The 19989-nt window shown below is 44.3% G+C and overlaps 1 protein-coding gene and 1 long non-coding RNA gene across 7 annotated transcripts in view; one reads left to right on the top strand and one right to left on the bottom strand.

Annotated features, from left to right (window-relative positions):
* LOC139434055 (uncharacterized) overlaps positions 1-19989 on the bottom strand; it is an 82902-nt gene that overhangs the window by 14486 nt on the left and 48427 nt on the right. The window lies entirely within an intron of this gene.
* Positions 1-19989, top strand: part of frmd4a (FERM domain containing 4A) — a 97479-nt gene that overhangs the window by 29848 nt on the left and 47642 nt on the right. For 3 of the 6 annotated variants that reach the window (XM_034084552.2, XM_034084550.2, XM_034084553.2), the window contains exon 1: positions 5973-6449. The exons of 2 other annotated variants lie outside the window; for them this stretch is intronic. In XM_034084552.2, coding sequence (XP_033940443.1) covers positions 6282-6449 — 168 coding nt within the window. In that variant the 5' untranslated portion in view covers positions 5973-6281. Of the gene's footprint in view, positions 1-5972; positions 6450-14291; positions 14893-19989 lie in introns of those variants that run through there. One more of the 6 variants, XM_034084551.2, reaches the window with a different exon arrangement.

Here is a 19989-nt window from a genome sequence, read left to right as displayed (position 1 = left end):
GATTCAGGGTAGCCGAGAGGGTCCGAGGCAAAGAAACTTCCCTTACAACCTCTCTTACTACAAGAAAAGGAGGTCACTAGTTTGTTGCCTTGATTGCTTGCAGAAAGCCTTAGTGGAAGCGATGTCATTTGTAGACTTGATTTTTCAGGTCAACACGTTCATCTCTTCTGCGTTTGAGACCACTATCATAGATTTAAAACACATGACTGCACACAACATGGTTACAAAGTCGAGCCTACCAGCTTAGAATTCAGAAATATAGTGAGAAAACCTTTCGACACAGTTAACAACCACTGCACTGCCATTGTTACAAAGAACATTATGAAACCAGCAGACACCCCTTTGACAATCATCTGTGCTGGATTTCCATGACCTTTGTGGTCTCATTAACATTGGAATCACTGCCCTATACATAGTGACATTTCATAGTTTGAAATGAATAAAATATCTGGTGATTGGATTTGTTTTTCTGGCTGCAGTAAAATGACAGTTTGTGGCGTCATATCAGCTCCTGCCAAAGCTTCTGTGTATTCTGTTGCTGGCCCGCTGAGCTGTGTGAGCTGCAAAGGACAGAGAGAGAGAGAGATAGCGAGAATGAGAGAGAGAGAGAGAGAGATGGCAGCTCTTCTTTCAGAGGCTGCCTCACTGTCTCGCACAAAGGCTGACAATCACGTAAGGAAATGAAGCGCTGTGATTAAAAATGCATTCCATCCTTGTGTAGTTTAATTGAATCTCCTCCTCGTGCACCCCACAAATGCTCCAACCCCCAATCCTCTTGCCCAACACCATCATCTCCCCTATGATGCAGGCCTGGAGGCAGAGCTAAACATCCCTTCTCTTCCTCCCACATCCCTTGTTTTCTCCTCCCTCCCCCCTGTCTCCTCTGTCAGAGGAAGATCACAGCTGGATGGGATTGTTTCCATCACAGCTGCACTGCCCTGCTCTCTTTCCAGCAGCCATAAAGCACTGGTTCATATCTTCGGGAGAGGCGGTCTGCCACAAAAGGCCTGTGGTCTCTGAGAGCATTCAGTCTGCCAGGAGCACAAACACTGTGACGTACTGATACTGAGATACTTCTAGACTATTGTAGATGGGTTGTTTCAGATACAGGCGGATACATGGGTGTACCATGTGGGACAATGCTGTTATGTAATGGGTGTGTCCGCTACCCAGCAGTGACACAATTGTTCAATTGCAGCAAGCTGATCTCCTCCCCCTGTCTCCCTCCCTCCCTCTCTAGTTATGTCTCTCCCTTCTACATCTTCCTCTCGCTTGCTTCTCCTCTCTCTCCACTACTCTTCATCTCGTTTACATTAATCTGATAGTGGTATTGATCCGTATGAGGCTGTAGTCACAGTGTCAGGTCTACTCAGAACCAAGACATCACTTTGGAGGAATATTAAAGCCTTTTCTTAGCGACAGTACCCTGCTAGTCCTTTTAAAAAAGATGTATTCTGTAATGTTTGCCTGGACTTGAATACCAGGCAGTATAGAGCAGACAGAAAACAATTGTATATATTCTCATTCATATGTGAAGATGTAGATTTTTAAAATAGATCACAAATACTGTTCAACTTATTTTACATCCGGGTAGTGTAATTTTTGGAGAAACAACCAACAGAACTAGATAGTGGGGACTTTTTTCTGTCCTGGATTAATATAAATTTAGTGTGCAAATGTATATTATCAGCATCTGCCTCTTAGTCTTGACAATGACTGTAAAGACACCCAAATAAACAGGTGAAAGACAATTAACATAAACTTCAATCATATGTAGAAATCCAATTTATATGCACAGCCATAAACAAATCAGCTATTATCATTTAGCATTCATTGTCTACTGCATGCAAGGACCAGATTCAGTTGTCGATGGCCCAGCACATACAGAGGCTTTCCAGTAGACTTCAGTGAATAATTCAGAAGCCTGGTACGCTATTCACCGGGGCAAATTGCACATCTAGCGCCCATTCAAGTCCACCGATCGCTCATAATAAGCTACTGATTGGCTCCTTCTCAATGATATATTCTAATTCCATTAAGGCATGAATGACTGTATAATAGCAGTTTTTGAGTCTGAATGTGGGCACCCAGACAGAAACAGTTATTTGTCTTATCTATAGGCAATCTCTACGCACTTTCTCGAGGTAATGAACAGTACATTCAAAGATAGAGTACATGTTCAGTTTAAATTCCTTTGGTGCCACTAGCTTAAATGTTAATCAAATTGAAAGATACACAAGCAGATATGCAGTACGTGCACACACACACACACACACACACACACACACACACACACACACACACACACACACACACACACACACACACACACACACACACACACACACACACACACACACACACACACACACACACACACACACACACACACACACACACACACACACACACACAGTCACATCACAGCGGGCCGAGCAGATGTTGTGCTGAGCGACAGGACAACCTGTCCCTGTGTTCCACCAAATCTCTTCGAAATATTAATACGGCCTAGATTCACACACATGTCCCCATTTCTGAAACGTCCTTCAGCCTCTCCGTTACCTCTGAGCGTGTCAAAGTGTTTCCCAGGGCTTCATACAGAGACACTGCTGAGGGGAGGATAATTGAAGTGGATGCTCCCCTGTGGAGAAGTCATTATGATTGGTTCTGGCCTGATGAAGGGTGGGAGGAGGCCCCGTTTTCTGCTTGTCTCTCGCTCATAAAATAGAGAAAGACAATCCTGCTACACTTAGAGAGAAGCACACCGTGAGGAATGAATTGAATAAAGCTATCAGGGTGGTATCGTTTAGATACTTCACAGTTTATCAGTGTTTTCTGTGCGATGGCGCTGTAACTCAACCCTTTGTAATTTGTGCAGAACATAAACAATCAACCCCCTCCCTAACCGCCTGGGATGGGGAGAGAGTCCAACTAGAGGGCATTTCCATAAACACACCCACACATACACACACAAACAAACACACCCACACGCACACACAGTGAGAAGCAGGACCATAGGGATGAGTCAGACTGCCGTGGGCAGAGACTGGCTGGGTTATCTGGGTAAATCAATGCGTAAAGATGGCAGGAGTCTACAATTGAGAACCATTGCTCGTTATTATTACAACTAAACGAACAAAGAAGCACACAGAAGACATAAAACCCAAACAGTCCAGACGCTTTGTTTGCACCTCTTTCATTATCGTCTCTCACAAGCAGGTAGTGATATCTCTCTTCCTGTTCCTTCTATTCTCTGTCACCCTCTCTCTCCTTTGTTATGCAGATTTGTTGAAAATGTATTATTAGCTATTACTTCCTTTCGAGGACAGCTGGTGTGAACTGATGCAGTACAGTGAAGCATGTCAACATATCCAATCTTTTAGCCAGATTGTTATGCCTTACTTGGTATGCAGTTTTGTATTTCACATATCTTTTTATTACCAACTGCAAATCCCATTTGCTTTCACTTGTGCATGCTAGTTGACTGAAATGGGTCATTGTGTATCTAGCCGGAGGCATCAAGATTAGTAACATGTTGATTTGTAGTTTGTGTTTCTTTTCCTCCCGTCAAGACGAGGCTTTATCACCTCTCTGGATTTAATACAGTAATCTGAAATGGAAAAAAACCGAGCTGCGGAAAAGAACAAACGAACATGAACCATGCTTAAACTGTTCAATTAGGGAGGGTACTGTCATCTCCCTGTCAAGGTGTCACACGAGCTACAGCAGTGGGGTTTTGTCTCCTGAATCAGCACTGACTGTTAATCTCTGTCTTTGTGATCTGAATCACCATCAAACACACACATCACACAGAGTACCAAGGACAGGGCAAAGAGAAATGAGTCCTGAATCTTTTGGGTACCTCTTTGATTCCTCCTGTGAGCCATCTGCAAGACTTGGATGTCTGCAACCTAAGTTTATAAATAGCCCTCTGATATTTCTCATGTAGGCCGCAGTCACTCACACACAGATGTGGGTCAGGGTATTGAATAAATAATGCTTACTGGGGATTGCCACTGCAGAAGATTTTTTCCCTTTATGCACAGCTTTAGCACAATGTGGATGTTTTTTTGTATTTATGCGACACATAGTATCATGTTTCTTAATGCGTCTGGGGTCCTCACCCAAAACAATGACATGGGGGTTGGAAAAGGCTTCTTTGGTTGCTCATTTTGACTGGTGGCTTTAATCTGATTGTATATCCTGTGACCCAGCATCATATCACCACATAACTGTGATAACCAGGCTAAATCTTATAATACAATGCTGCAGGCTTTCGGTAGCCTCATAGCCCAGATCAGATGTCAGCTGTTATAAGCATGAATTTACAGTATATGCATGTGTGCTTACCGAACATCTGTGTACGCCTGCATATGAATGTGTGCACGTGTGTGTTGATCCACTTAAGTTAATCAGCTGACAGTTCAGTATTGATGTGCAGAGGCACACAGAGCTCAGCGCTGAGTGGTGATGAGAATATGACAGTAAAGTCACTAGGTGCAGCTTTAACTCATGAGTCCAATAGCTTTAATGGACATGTAAAGACCACCATAGTGGAAGCAGGGAGCTCTGACTCAGCCCTCTGTGGCTGTGGTAATCATGATAAAAGAACTCTGCTGGAGCCTCACAGCCAATAGCACAGTACTGTTGACGGAGCGTCCACACTACAGCTTCAAAAAAAGCTTGGAGCTGGGCGTGTCTGGAGCTTGGGGATTTTATTCAAGCAACGCGACCAACAACCAATCACATGAATCTCCCGCCCCCGACATACAAAGCAAAAACCCCCGGGGATTTTATGGGAGCAATATATATATAAACTCCCCAAACAGGCGAAAACCTACCAGTTTCACCCACTGTCTCTGCCACCTCCCTCCATGCCTGGTTCATCCGGTTTGTATCCCGGTAGGTGAAGAGGGTCTGGTCATACAAAACCGGGTGATTTGCTCCGGCGATAGTTAGTTTCTCCTCCAACTTTTTTTTAAATATAGAAATGAACGGCGGGATATCTCTCCCAGTTTAGACGCGGTTTGATTGGCTACGGCTTGAGCTGTCAGATTTTCCGAAACGGGATCTGATTGGCTGGCGCTGGCTACTCCGGCGTCTAGAAGTTGAACATTGTTCGCCGGAGACGGCGGAGACGGACCGCTCTGCTACCCACAATTCAGTTCGGCGAAAAAGCGAGGCAACGTGACGTCACCCATTCAAAGTGAATGGGCAGATTGGAGTTGTCGACGCTGTAGTGTGGACGGCCTACAGCATTGTGGGAAAGATTCAGACCAATTTTCACACTTTTCTCCATGCAGATGATAAATGAAGTTATGGGATGATCAATACTTGCATGCATGAGCATTGTTTGGCTTGACTGCAAGGATGTGTGTGTGTGTGTGTGTGTGTGTGTGTGTGTGTGTGTGTGTGTGTGTGTGTGTGTGTGTGTGTGTGTGTGTGTGTGTGTGTGTGTGTGTGTGTGTGTGTGTGTTTTCCCCTATTGCGTGCCAGTCCAGACAGTGCAGGGAGAGACAACTGGATGTGGGATTTCAAAAATAATCTCCCTACCAGATGGCAACACATCCCATATTCCTTTTGAGGTTCCCTACGTGTGTGTGTGTGTGTGTGTGTGTGTGTGTGTGTGTGTGTGTGTGTGTGTGTGTGTGTGTGTGTGTGTGTGTGTGTGTGTGTGTGTGTGTGTGTGTGTGTGTGTGTGTGTGTGTGTGTGTGTGTGTGTGTGTGTGTGAGTGAGAGAGAGAGAGAGTGTGGATGGTGGGGGTATATATCCTCACACACAATTATTAATGGACCACGTGACACAAGCACGTATGCTAATAACAGCCGTAACGTCACATTAATCCAGTGACCTGGTTAAACCCCCAACTGAAGGAAGTGAGTGTGGGAGGCAGGGAGGGGGGAGCTCCCAGAGAAGAGAGAGGAGAGACAAAGCGCGCTCCCTCTCTCTCTCTCACACACATACACACACATACACACACACACACACACACACACACACACACACACACACACACACACACACACACACACACACACACACACACACACACACACACACACACACACACACACACACACACTCATTCAACTCCTGAGCTGCAGAGTGGAGCGTAGCTGAGAGGAGCAGAATGGGAAGTGGGGGATAAAAGCAGAGAGAGGCACTTAGGACCGGTGTTGGGCTGCTGCACACACACACACACACACTGACATCACACTTCTTTCCTCGTACACACCCACGCGGCAAGCTCGCGTGAACCCCGGCAGCCAGGCTGGACGGGATGCCCAGGACACCCACCTCACAAACTCGCACACATGCTCGCACACCCACGGACACACACACTCTGGAGCGTACGATGGTGGTCCAGGGAGTGGTGACGCCCGGGAGGACCCGCCGGCTGATGCTTAAACTGCCGGTGGGAACTCTCCGGAGGAACAGTGGAGAGCGGGTAAGACACAAGTTTCCTCTGTCACACTTTCTCCCTTCTTCTCTGACTTTGTGTCTCCCTCCTCGCTGTGGCCGTGTCTTGCCGTGCTGTTGTGTGTGTGTAATTGGGATTTAAAAAGACTCTTGGCTAATCCAGGGGGTGTTGTCAGATTTGAATTGGTGGAAAGCAAGTCAGGAGCAAAGCTTTTAATCTCCACAACCGGACAATACTTCTGTGTGTTTCTCATGCTGTCAGAGTATGTCAATCTCTCCAGAGCTCAGTCTGTCTCTGTCACTGCTAATGTATTTCACTGCAGTCCTCGCTTTTTCAAGGTTACAGGGGGAAGTCTCACTGAGGGAGAGCTGTCTTTGAGTGCAGCTTGTTTTCCCGTCACTGTTGAACTGACTTTCAGCTCTCTTTTATGAAGGAAAGCCATTCCTAGCCTCGTCCTCAATGTGGTCCAGGACCTGGGGCTTTTTACACACACATTAGGAATCGGGTTGGCTTACAGGAATCAGAAACTTCAGTGTTAGTGTAAATCTGGTTGGTGTGGACTGATGGCAGAAGATAATAGTTTTCCAGCCGAGCTTAAGACGTGGAATGTGTTTTGCTAAATTAACCTTTATTTCCGAAGAAACGACAGGCTGTAACCTGCCAGGTGATTCACCTCTTTTGCTCCTTCACAAAGTTGTTTTCACCATGAGAGAGCTGCGTGTATGTGTGTGTGGAACAACAGAGCAGCACTCACGTTTTGCAGCTGTGAGTGTAATTGTGTTGCATTCATTCTGTGATGCACATCAGAACTCTTTCATGTTGAAAATGCACCGGTATTAAGCGAATCAGATTTAAGTAGAGTGTGTGAGGAGCCAGCTGGGTTTACAGGTCATTCAAACTGCTTGCCCAGATATCACGAGGGGCCTATTGGATCATACAAAATAGATTAAATCTCCCTTTTATAAATGTAATTCTAATCACATGATAAAATGTGACTTTGGTTTCATTAACACGCCTGCCCACGAGTGAATGTGACTTCTCACGATCGCTGGCCTCTTTGTAGTTCTCTCTTTGATTGATTATTACACAGAAGATACAGTATTACACATATTGTGCATCGTTAATTACCCAGTATGGCTCCTATGAAAAGAGCTTTCTCTTTAACAAGCCCTGGACATACTCTCGCTCTGCTTCAATACAAACATAACTTCTATAACCTTCATCTCTCCTCACACAGAAACACATACAACAAAACGTGGTTCCTTCTGTAGTCAAGTTGCACAGAATGTAAGCAACTTAAGTTAGAATGTGTTGTTCTGATGCTTCAAAGTCTCACTTAAGGTTGTTTCTTTAATTTCTATAGTGGCTGGGAAACTGATTAACTCTGATTAAATTGGCTGGCTGTCTTGATTGGAACAAACTGAATATTCACTGTCCTTTTCAGAGAAGTAATTGCTATTGTTTGATTGGCTGGTTCCTGTGCGCACACACACACACACACACACACACACACACACACACACACACACACACACACACACACACACACACACACACACACACACACACACATACACACACACACACACACACACACACACACATACACACACACACACACACACACACACACACACACACACACACACACACACACACACACACACACACACACACACACACACAGTCAATCAAATCACCTTAATTAATGGAGAAAAGCTGATTTTCTCACACAAGGATGGAGGGAGGTCTCTCTCTCTCGCTCCCGACTGCATTCCCTTTCTCTGCCTCCCATTCTTCGTGCAGCCAGCTGTGTGCAGACGGACTGGAGGGGGATTACTTGTTGTGATTCACATACACTCACTGCCAGTATTGTATTGTTGTGCTGGAAAAATGACTGAATAGATGGATGTGCATCCGTTTGCTATATAAGGCAGTGAATGCATCAGATTTTCAAACTAGTTCATCACGACAACGCACATTTACAAGGTGTTTTCTAAACCATCAGACTGTGGGACTCTTACCTGAGGCTATGTAAAGACTGATTGTCTGTTGGATTATGACTTTATCTGCCAATGTCCTCACCGAACCACTGGAAATACTTTCACTTTTACTCACAGCTGCAGCTTTGTCCTGCTCAGACTTGTCATGTTAGATAACTCTTTTTGTCATCATCCAATCTCAGCCTGATGCAACTGCATGAGCTGCATCAAGGGGAAACAGAATACAGAAATAAATCTATCTAAAAGCTGGACGTTTTGCCCTTGGAAGCTAAAATGCTACATATTTTAGCTTTTCCCAGTGCAGGGATTGGGTGTGCATTGCTACTTTCCCCCAAAACCATGAGTTGAGTTGTTTGAAAGATATTTTTGAAATAAAATCCCCTGATTGCTTTTCACCTCCCAGATTGCAGAATACAAAAGGCGCACCACCTTCTCATCTGTGCCCTGTCATCATTTAATGCAGACGAATGGCTTTACGGTCTGTCAGTCGTTTCTGATGGATGCGGGTTTCTATCACAGTTAATTAAGTAATACCTACAGGGAGAATGTAGTCCATCTTTGTTCACGGTCAACAGCTATGACACATGTGAACAAAACATGCCTTGTTAACTCCAGAACAATAGGACATGAGGCAAACTTGATTACTCCCCTTTTTCTCTATGAATCACTTTCTTTTCAGTAACACATTCCCGCCTTCTACTCCTTGTTAGTGTGGCTCAGAAGCCTGTCTTCATAGCTAGACTTCTCATGCTTTTTTTCACCTTATTAGCTCCGCACACCTGTCATAACACTAGTTTGGAGAGAGTAGAAGTGGCGACACATGAAAGAAATGTATCAGCAAAAGAGATATAAGGACTTGGAGTTTGTCCTGGGAAAACAATAGGTGTTTACAGCTTATCATGACGATAAATTGGACATTTGGTGTTGACAGTTTAAAACAGCTTCTTTTGGGGTTGTTTACAGTTCAGATTAGGGCCTGAATTAGGATTATCCTCCTTTCCTGCTATCATGTTAAACTGCTCAGCTCTTTCTCTCGGAAATTAAGAACAAAAATGGCAAACAAACAAAGGGAAGGCGAGAAAGAGCGAGACATGCATGCATGTTTGTGTGTGAGTGTGTGGTGGGGGGTTCTGAACACACGATAAACATTTCACATTTGAGGTGGAATCGCTCTCCAAGGAAACATGTTGTTGTCAGGGGCACCACAGGGGAGCGAGGGGTTTAAAGGTGGGAGGGATGGATCACTGTTGGAGAAGTTCACACAGGCACACACATCTAGAGAGACTTAGACACGTGAGTGTGTTTCAAACACATTCATGAGCGGAATAGGAATGCAAACACACAATAGCATGACTGTAATTTACCACAAAAGCAGCCAGGCAGGAGGTGAGACAGGAATACCAATCGATCCTCGTTACCTTTTAACATCTCGTCTGCACCAGTCACAGAAAAGGTCAACGCTGGACTCTGGCAGTTTGAGGGTCATGTTGAATCTACGTTTGTTTCTCATCAGACTGATCGAATTGTCTCAACATTAAAGTCAAGATTCATTTAAGCAGCAAAGTGGATGTGGACACCAAAGGAACAACATTCAAAATGAGTTCCTGTTTAGTTTTGTTCTAACATCCCTCAGTTCAGGTCTCTGAGTTGTTTTACCCAGCAGCTCTGCTCTGCCTCGCCACAGTATTGATTCCCAGGGATCTCAACCTGCCCTCAGGACTGTAGGTGAGAGAGCTGTGGTCAGCCAGTCCAATTAAAGAGACAAAGAGAAGGGGAAAGAGGGGAAGAAGGAAAGAAAGAGGAGGGAAAAGCTACAGCTAAAGGCTCCTGAAGGCCCCCCTTGCACCACACCCTGTTTGGCATGAAAGGGGACCCCCCTTTTCTCCCTAAGGCAGCTCACAAGGAAGAATGTTTTTGAGCGAAATAGGAAAGGGGGGAGCACATGGGAGACTCCCACCCTGCCTCTTTCATCAATCTCTGCTATGATTTTTTTTAGCCGTCTTTTATTCCCAGCCAAAATCAACCCGCAGACCTATAGACACACACAGCACAGCTGCGTACAAGTTCAAAGTAAATGTGAACAGAGCACGATCAAACAATGCAGAGATGATCGCCTATTGACTGTGAGTGATGGCTGAAGGAGCCAGTGGGCTGCTGATAATGTGTTTCCTCTATGGAGACAGTTTGCTAGCGGGGTAACTATGGTGAGAGTGGACTCCTCCATCCTCTGCCAAAACATCCCTAGTGGATGAATGGATGTGAGCATGTGCCCATCCTCTACCACCTTCATGCAGAGAGAAAAATGATTTCTTCATTATCCCTGCTTCTCTTTTCTCAGAAATGACTGCGCAGAATCCTTTTAAGAAAGAGAGACGGAGCAGAGAAAAAGGAGAAAAGACGAGTGCGGGTTGATGGGAAGAAGTCTGTCGAATTCCAATCATCCCCCCCAACAGGATGTGGATACCCCCAAATGTCCCTAAATATCCCGGCACAATCTGTGCTCTTTGTTAGACAGAGATAACACGACCCACTGTCTGTGACTCACTCACATGAAGGGGTTTATTCATAATGTGTGTGCGTGTGTGTTGTATAAGTCTGTGTGTGAAGCATACGAAGCATAGAAAGGAGGGTTGGGCAGAAAAATATAGAATTTATGTTGTAAAGAAAAGAAAAAGATCATTCTTAAAGATGTTGCAGTAGTGTATGTGTGAGGAGGGTGTGGGTGTGTGGGTGTGTATGAGTGACAAATAAATAGAGCGGGAAAGGGTTAGAAAGAGAGAGAGGTGCAGTCTCTTGTTTTCCCGTGGGTGTACTGCAGTAACATAGTAATCCTCATTAATATTTATCTGCAAGGCAAAGTGGAGAGAATGATTAGCTTGAGAGAGTGTGTGTGTGTGTGTGTGTGTGTGTGTGTGTGTGTGTGTGTGTGTGTGTGTGTGTGTGTGTGTGTGTGTGTGTGTGTGTGTGTGTGTGTGTGTGTGTGTGTGTTTTCTGGAGTGCACGCCCCTTTGTGCTTGTGTGTATAACATATTACAGCATATAACATATGAACTAGGTCAACTTCTATACTTAAGAGACTAACAAATCCTCATACTTCAAAGCTTTGGTGTCATCGTGGGGGTTTCTCACTGCAGCCGTGCACAGTAAATAGCATTTTTTAATTATTCCTAACACACATATTAAACCCAAAGATCACGCACATTCTCACACACACAAAGCCATGAAGAAGCTACCCGCTTTCATCCCCCTCTCGAGTCACGTTATGTTCTGTTATTGATTTCCCTGCTTGCACCTCTAATACAATCACATTAAACTAGACTGATCGGAATTGAATTTCAGACTGGGTCTATACAGGTATGTCACTTATAATCTCCGTCACAGTGTGTGTGGGTGTGTTGCAAATGAGCCTTTAAGAATATTATGCCTGCAAAAGATGCCTGTTTGTTTTAAAGTCAGAATACGTTTAGAAGTATACCTGTACAACTTCACCTGTGTGACAAAGGCTTTTTATCTCCTCTCCTAAACACAACGGTTTTGGTGAATTTGTGTTCAGTAGTGCCTCAGCTGAGTGTTCTTGTGAATGTATGTGTCTGTGACCCATTTCCCTCCACTGCTCTCCCTCTCTGACTTGCCTGCACTCTAATATAAAACGCCTGAGTGGAGATCAGAGAGCAGGAGGAAGATTGAGAGATAGAGAGAGATATGAGGGAGAGATGAAAGAGTGAGAGGGATGGAGAAAGTAAGAGGGTGGAAGATAATACTGAGAGCAGGAGATGGAGTCAAGAAAATGAACCCTTTTCCTGTTTCCTGTCTGTGTCAGGACCTTACTACTGACTGGGTTTGAAGTTTATTCATCATGAATATGCGGATAAAAACGTCTGAGAAATAATAGAATACAATGTCTTACTTTTTTCTAATCATTTCTCCCCATCAGAAGGCGGATTGTAACATCCCAAATGAGGTCTTCTTTTCTCTGTCTTGTTACTGTGGTAACCGCCGGCCAGCTGATACTGTGGTGCTGACTGTTTACATCACAGGGCCTGTGTGACCTTTCCCAGGATTCAGCGGGACATTGCACACACATAGAATCATGGGAACAGTGCGCTGTCACACCTAACCTCCCACCCCCAACCCCACAACGACAAATATTTACACCCCTTATAAATTACAGTGTCTGGGAGGTGAACGTCTCCAGCATTCGTGTGTCGCCCCGTCTAAACCCTGATTCATTTTGGAAAATTCACACTAAAGGAATACCGCGCATTCCTCATGGGTTTCTCAAGACTCCACTGAGAGCAATGGGAGGCCCTGAGATAGAGGGAAACTGTGGAAGAGGGGATTTTGGAGAATGTGTTTGCGAAATACAGTAAGCCTAGGTTAAAAAATATGCATGTTTATTGCATATTGGGAACTAGGATGTGCAGTTAAACTCCTGCAATCTATTCCTTTAGCAATCTGTGGAAAAAACGGAGAGAAATAGAAAGTGGCAGAGAGAGAATTAAAGGAAGTATAAACTTTGTATAGTATACTAAAGTTGATTTATGCTATGGCCGTAACTCATTCATGGTAATATTGACATGCAGCGACAAACAAGGCTATGAGCATCATACATTTTATAGGCACACACACACACACACACACACACACACACACACACACACACACACACACACACACACACACACACACACACACACACACACACACACACACACACACACACACACACACACACACACACACACACACACACACACACACACACACACACACACACACACACAACGACAGTACACACACACACTCAGCAGTACACGAGTGACCTCTTGCATCGATAAAGCCCTCCATTAATCAGTGTGGGCTACCAAAGACCATTTAATCCACCTACAGGCAGATAGGGTTTGGTGGGAAGGCAGAGAATTACTGCACAGTTCAGTTATTGCATTCTCTCTATTGATCAAGGCTTTCAGAGGAAAGTGAAAATAGAAAATCAGCTTGGCTATATAAAACCATCCGATATTTCAACTTGTATTCTGTTTAAGTGTTAAGACTGACATAAAAAGTCCTTAGTGACACAGGAGATGAAGGAATGTCTGTTGGAGCTGAACAAAAGCATGTTCCTGTGTTCGATTTCAGAATGATTTAAAATGTTTATCCCGCACAAACCAGTGAACATAGATTATTTAAGCTGTATTGTTTTAGCAGTATTAGTAGGCCAATAGTTTATTACAGGCTGGCACACACAGACTGTAGCCTTGGCATTGGTTGTATGTGGGGGTGGTATTGCCTCCATGTGGCCATTGTTGCACATGTGTTTAAGCAAAATATAAGATAAGCTTAACTGTGGATTTCTCAAATAAACAATCAAATTTGATGTCATTAATCATAATTTGGTTGAAGAATAATGTGGGGAGTAGTAGAGTAACAGATAAGAAAAATATTCATGATTGTTTTGGGAGTCAGGTCAGGATACTCCAGCCTGGGAAAAACTGGCTAAGAGGAAAAACATCTCCTTTTTTATAAACATTCTGGCTACGATCCCACTGCTGTTATTTGGTAGCATACTTGTGAATTTGGGGACTAGCGTTTTATGCGTGTGTGTGTGTGTGTGTGTGTGTGTGTGTGTGTGTGTGTGTGTGTGTGTGTGTGTGTGTGTGTGTGTGTCTTCTTTAATCATTCAGATAGTATCCAGTCAGAGCAGGTGAGAGGAGGTATACAGCCTGAACACACACCCCTGTCTCCTTTAAATGTGAGACAGTGAGAGAGCTGTTGCATTCAATCTCTCTCTATGAGCTGCAGTTAGAGAGTGCATATCGCTTTAAAAACAACAGCAGTCAGGGGGACAGAGACCGGCTGCATTTCCTTAGTGGGAATGTTTGTGTTTGTGGCGCACAGGCCAACGGACGAAGGGTGCATTGCTTCAGGGAGAAGAAGTGGAGAGGAAGGAGAGAGGAAGAGTCAGCAGGGGCCACTAGCTGTGTGGGACGGGGACAGAGGGACCAGCAGGGTTTGACCTTGAAAAAGGCTTCAGACCGCAGAGAGAGAGTGAGAGGACAGAGAGGACACAGAGGAGACTATCTCTGTGGCTTACCTCTGGAGCAGACCCAAATATTCTCTCTTTGTGGTGGCATCAGGAGGACAATAGAGGCTAATTCCCTCTAATTGCCTGGGTCTCTGTGGATTTGACCTGTGATGGCTCACCTGGGCTGATACATGAATGAGATGCCTGTGGATATAAACTCTTACTGCTGCATTTTACACACCTCGGGAGTGTCAAAGAGTATGCAGTGAGGTCAGTAATGGAGGCTGTGATGTTTGGTCTAGACGAGGCGGTTTGCACTCGGCGTGGTCTGCTGTGGACTCTCACCTCAACAGCCCTCCGACGCCTGTGTGTGCATGCAAGGAACCTGCCTGCACCGCTGCATCTTTTACACACACACAAGTGTGCGTCAAGGCCACTCTATCAGGTATGCTGCAACTCACATACATACAACGGGTACCCATGCAATGGAAACTTATTAAAACTTTAATTTAGAATACTTAATGAAGCAATTACAGTATATTTGCAACCACCTAAAATATGCAAGCTGTGCCACCTAAAGACCTACCATTAATTAAGCATCCCAGCATTGTGTCAAGGTTTGGGACCGGAGGAGAGAGGCAAACAGTGAACTGAAAGCGAGGGACAGTATGTCCTGCAGGCATGGACAGAAACGGTGGCTAAACAGGACTGATTTGTTTAATTAAGCACGGAGGATAGAACTTGGAACTTGGTTTGATGTTGTGGCAGTGCAGTGTTCCTGCTAGTGAAATTGGACACTTGCGGAAATACTTTTATAACACAGAGCTCAGGTGCATATGGAGTGTGGTGCTGCCAAAGCTTTGTTTCACATTGTTGCCCTGTGTGGAGAGTTCCTTTGGTAGTTTTTGTTGTGCTCAGGATGCAGAGCCTTAACAGGAAGTTGTGTTGCTAGGGTCGCTATAAAGGAGACGGTAACCAAGCTGTTAAGCTGGTAAGTTTTTCTATGGATATGTGAAAGGGGGAATCTTGCACACAGAACACACACAGACACTGTTTTATAGGCTGTCGGTCACCATGCCTCCATCGCCTTAAACATTCAATCTAACTCTGGTGATGCATTAAATGTGTCCTCTTGGTGAAATAATTATCCTAATTGTGTTACTAAAAGCAGCTTCCTCTTTTGTGCCTTGTGTTTTCCTAGCTGTGATTCAGAAAAATGCTTGATCAGTATTCCCTTCACCATGTCTGGATTGATACTCAGGGCTTTCATGGGGCCATTAGTATTCCCCAGGCGTCTCACCTGCCCTGTATGCAGCTGGAACAACCAGGACAAACCCAGCAGTCTCACAAAGTGAAACGTGCACACACTTTAGCACATACAGCATCAGTGAAGTAACTTTAATACATGTACATAACAAGATAAACCCAGACCCGTCCTCTTGCCCTGATTCCTTTATTCTCAAGAGGGGATTCAACTGGATTGTTATTTTAACTTTTGTCTTCAGATGTGTTTGTATGTGGCTCCTACGTTTAAGCATCCTGAGGGAGGGCAACACAATCAGAGGAAACTGAAATAACATACCAGACCTCCCTAAGACAATCTGTCCTTAATACCCCCTCCTGGTTTAGAAATGCACAACTCCTTTCCATCAGATGTCTTTTAGCCTTTTCCTTTACATCCTCTGGATAACTGCTGAGAAGAGCAACAAACAATATCTCCCCCTGGTCGGGTGAAGTGGTACGGTCCAAGGTGGTGCTGTTAATAGTGGAGGGAGTTGCAAAAGTAGGGAAGGAGGGGTCAGTGTGTCAAGCTGCAGGATGGGGATATCCCAGGCTCTCTGAACTGCCTCCCTGCCTGGCTTCCTCTATTACTGTTAATGAGATACCCAGCCACACACAATAGAGAGAGACAGACGGAGAGAGGGGGAGGACTTTATATATTTATATTGTATCACCCCGTTTTCACTTTCTCCACTCAGTTTTAACCTTATTCTTTCATCTTGACATCAAAACACACTTCCACTCCAGTGCGCTGACCTTCACTTGGTCCCACATGTCACTGAAACTCTATTTTAGCTTTTTCTCCCTTCTTAAATGACTTCTTCGTCTCTTATTTAACTCTCACTCTCTGTTCAACTCTCCCCGGAGAAGACATCCATCACCAGCATTCCCACACGCTCAATCAGGACACCAGTCCAGTCATTTTACTGGTGCCGCAGTGTGTGACACATACGTCGAGGTGATCAATTTACACCTCACGTGTTACGCGGAGCAGCGCCGCCCGGTGTGATTTAGCCGCAGCATTACAGTAACCAGCAGACTGAAACATTTGCGAAGTGTTGTTTGCTCACATGTCTCTCATGAGAAAACGTAGCCGCGTGTTCACACTTTCAGACATCAAGCTGAGTAATATTGACTCAACAGCCTCTAGTCACACATTTTCCTCTGGTGGTATGACCCTTAAAGAAGGGTTAGTAGCCTACTGTGAGGCGTGTGAGGGCAGTGCTCTGCTGTGCTGTTAACAGCGTCTCTGGGTAATTGTGCATTGTGTCACTTCTTAGGTTGCTTTTAAAGAAGGATTTGATTTCATCCTTGGTTCTTTCATCTCTTGTCATTTTCCTACCAGTCCCTCCTTATCTCCACCCTATACCCCATCCTACAGGCGGGATATCCTGCATGGGGAAGCAGGGTTAAGGACTATAGCAGCCACAGGTGCTCCGACTTCCCCCTGAGTTGCAATAATTCCTTATCTACCTGTATTCATGACAATCCTGCAAATCACAAGACTTACTACGAGCTGTCATTTTGTTCTTAAGAATGTGAAGTGACATGTTGTTGAGCAAAGCGCTTCCTCAGCGTGTACAACATCCTCGTATCCAGATAGACGGCGTTTATTTCCTGTTAGTGGGCTTGCTAATAACTGCAGCTGACAGGATGCTGGCTCTCCTCGGTGTCAGATTAATTTAGATTCAAGCTGTTTCCTAGCAACCCAATTCCACTGTAAAGTTTTATACATATTTAAAATCTTGCATTATGTCACATCTATCATACATATTCATTAGTCCTCACTGCTCCGTTAATTGCAGGCTCTCTTGCATTTAGGAATGAAGTCCGGGCCAGTTTACTCCCACTGAGCTCATCTGGTCCTGTTTCCTGTGAGAATAGAGCTGTCACTGATCATATTCATTTCCCACTGACGAGTCCCAGACCATTGATACGAGGCAGAGACACAGCAGAAGTCTAAAATAACCAGATACACAATCCCCCCTCTGTCTAGAAGCTGGATCATTGGTGTTCCTTCTGTTACTTCCTTTGTTTTTGGTCTGATAAGCTTTCAGAGTTCAGTCAAACCATGGTGTTTTCAAGCAAGTGGTTTTCTTGGAAGAGCTGTCCGCTGTGATTGCCAACAGCTCCCCTGAATCAGGACGTGATTGTACTCGGCTCAGGTTGTTAAGCCTCTATTACTCTCATGTTCAATATGTCATTTGTTCTCATATTCCACTGAAGCAGTCGTAAATAGATAGACTCATGACGGGCAGGCAAATATCCAGATAGGGATTTCTGCATGTCCTTGTTAATTCCCAGTCTTATTCCCTTTTTCCGTGTTTTTCAGCCAAGTAATTATTAGATAGAGGCTGGAATTGAACTTGTGACCTCCTACTGAAGAATGTTGATCACTCTCCCTGTCTGGCAGCCATCTTGGTTCTTATTGCCAAACTCAGGATCCGTTTGTGAGAAAGTATTTTCCCATAACCGTCGTTTGGTGAGGGGAGGGTCGGGGAGCCAGATCGGACTCAACTATCTCAACTATTTCCAGCACTTTGTTTATTTTTTTTGTAATTTTCTAATTTGTTTGCAACGAGCCGTAGGCATGTTTGTGTTTGATAGCCCTGCATACAAACACCCCTGTGTGGATTCTGTTGGTGGTTGAAGCTGTTTACAGTGTCTCCCTGGGGACAAGGTCTTATTCGCATAGTTGGTCTGGAAAACATTTCCACTGCTCCATTCCCAGGTTTATCAAATACCCAGTGTGTGAGTGTAAATGAGTGTGTGAAAGAAGAAAAATGGAAGAAGGGGCGCAGGCTTGTTGATGTTTGATTTCTTAATTTAAGGTTCCTGTAGAGATTCATCAACAGTTCAACCATGGGAAACTATTTCCTCACTGCTCCATAAATCATAAATGAAGACAAAAAAATTGCATCTGTTACTCATGTTTTGTTAATATAAATGTGTTTGATGAGTCGCCTGGTGATTTGCAGGCCTGTCGCATGTTACAAATGGAAAGCACAACCCCCCTCCTCACTCATGTGCCATGTCATTTAGATAGTGTGCACCATAAGCTTCTTAGCCATGCATCTCATTTCTGTGGTAACGTGTGCATATGGCACACTACTTGATAGGACGGCCACTATAGCTAGATTAATTACAGAAGATTGCATGCTCACAGCGTGCCACAGGGTCATCCCAAAGGACTACTCAGATTCTCAGATTCAAGGCCTTTTATTTATTAAAACAGGATGGTTTTCCTATTTTGGCTTTTCCAGCAAACTCACAATGGAAACCACAAATTATTGTTGCATGCAACTCAAACATATTCACAACATAAGCCCCACTGACAGTGTTTTTGAACACTGTCCCGGATATCAGTTGCCATATTGGAGACTATTCAGATGTTAAACATGATGAATACACGGATTGTAGAATTTAGCTTTTGGGTTATTGGTCCATGGTTGAGCGGCCTACTGGATACATCTGGCTGGTATTCCTCTTAATCCTCTAAGTGTGTCTGAGTCGTGGCCAGAGTCAGAACTGAGTGGCCAGACCGGACACAATATAAGGTTTTTTGGAGGTGGTCCTCTCGGTCTGAGAGAAGTGATAGGTTTAACTGTGGCATTAGTGATGGGGATGTAAGGGCTTACAATGTTTTAGGTTCAGAGGTTAGGCCCTGAGTATAGAATAGTAATCCCAGAGGATTACTAGGGGAATCTGCTGAATATCTGAGGAAATCCCTCTCAGAGACTCCCAGATCCTCTGTTTGTAGGGATATTATATCCTCAAGGAGTGTGTCCACATGTGTTTACCGAACAGAGGTTAAAAGTTGGGTATGTGTGTTCACTTTTAGATATGTGAGGAAATGTCCCCTTTGCCTTAAATCAAAACTTCCCTGTTTACACCTGAGCCAGTCTGAGCACATGTTTGTATCCCTATAAAGACAGTTTATAGATACTGGACCCCTTACTGGATTAGTCCCATTTGTGCTGAATGAGAGTGGGAAATATGATGCATGTGTGTTAGGACAGGGTGGAGCTTAATCATTGATTTCCCTTATTTCTTTAGGCATGCATTGTCAGCCACTACACTGTGTTTAATAAGTCATAATCTTTAAATAAAAGTGAAAGCAAGAGGACTCAATTTTTACTCAAACATTTGTATATATTTATATGTCCTTAAATACTTCTAATGCGTCTGAACCCTCTGTCTCTATCAAGTATGTACACCTGCTAAATATTGCATTCATAAATTGGTTAGTCTGGTTTGTGCG

Source organism: Pseudochaenichthys georgianus, chromosome 6, assembly GCF_902827115.2.
Source record: "Pseudochaenichthys georgianus chromosome 6, fPseGeo1.2, whole genome shotgun sequence".
Taxonomy (NCBI): Eukaryota; Metazoa; Chordata; class Actinopteri; order Perciformes; family Channichthyidae; genus Pseudochaenichthys; species Pseudochaenichthys georgianus.
Note: the sequence above shows the minus strand (reverse complement) of the source record. Positions and strands in the feature narration are given on the sequence as shown.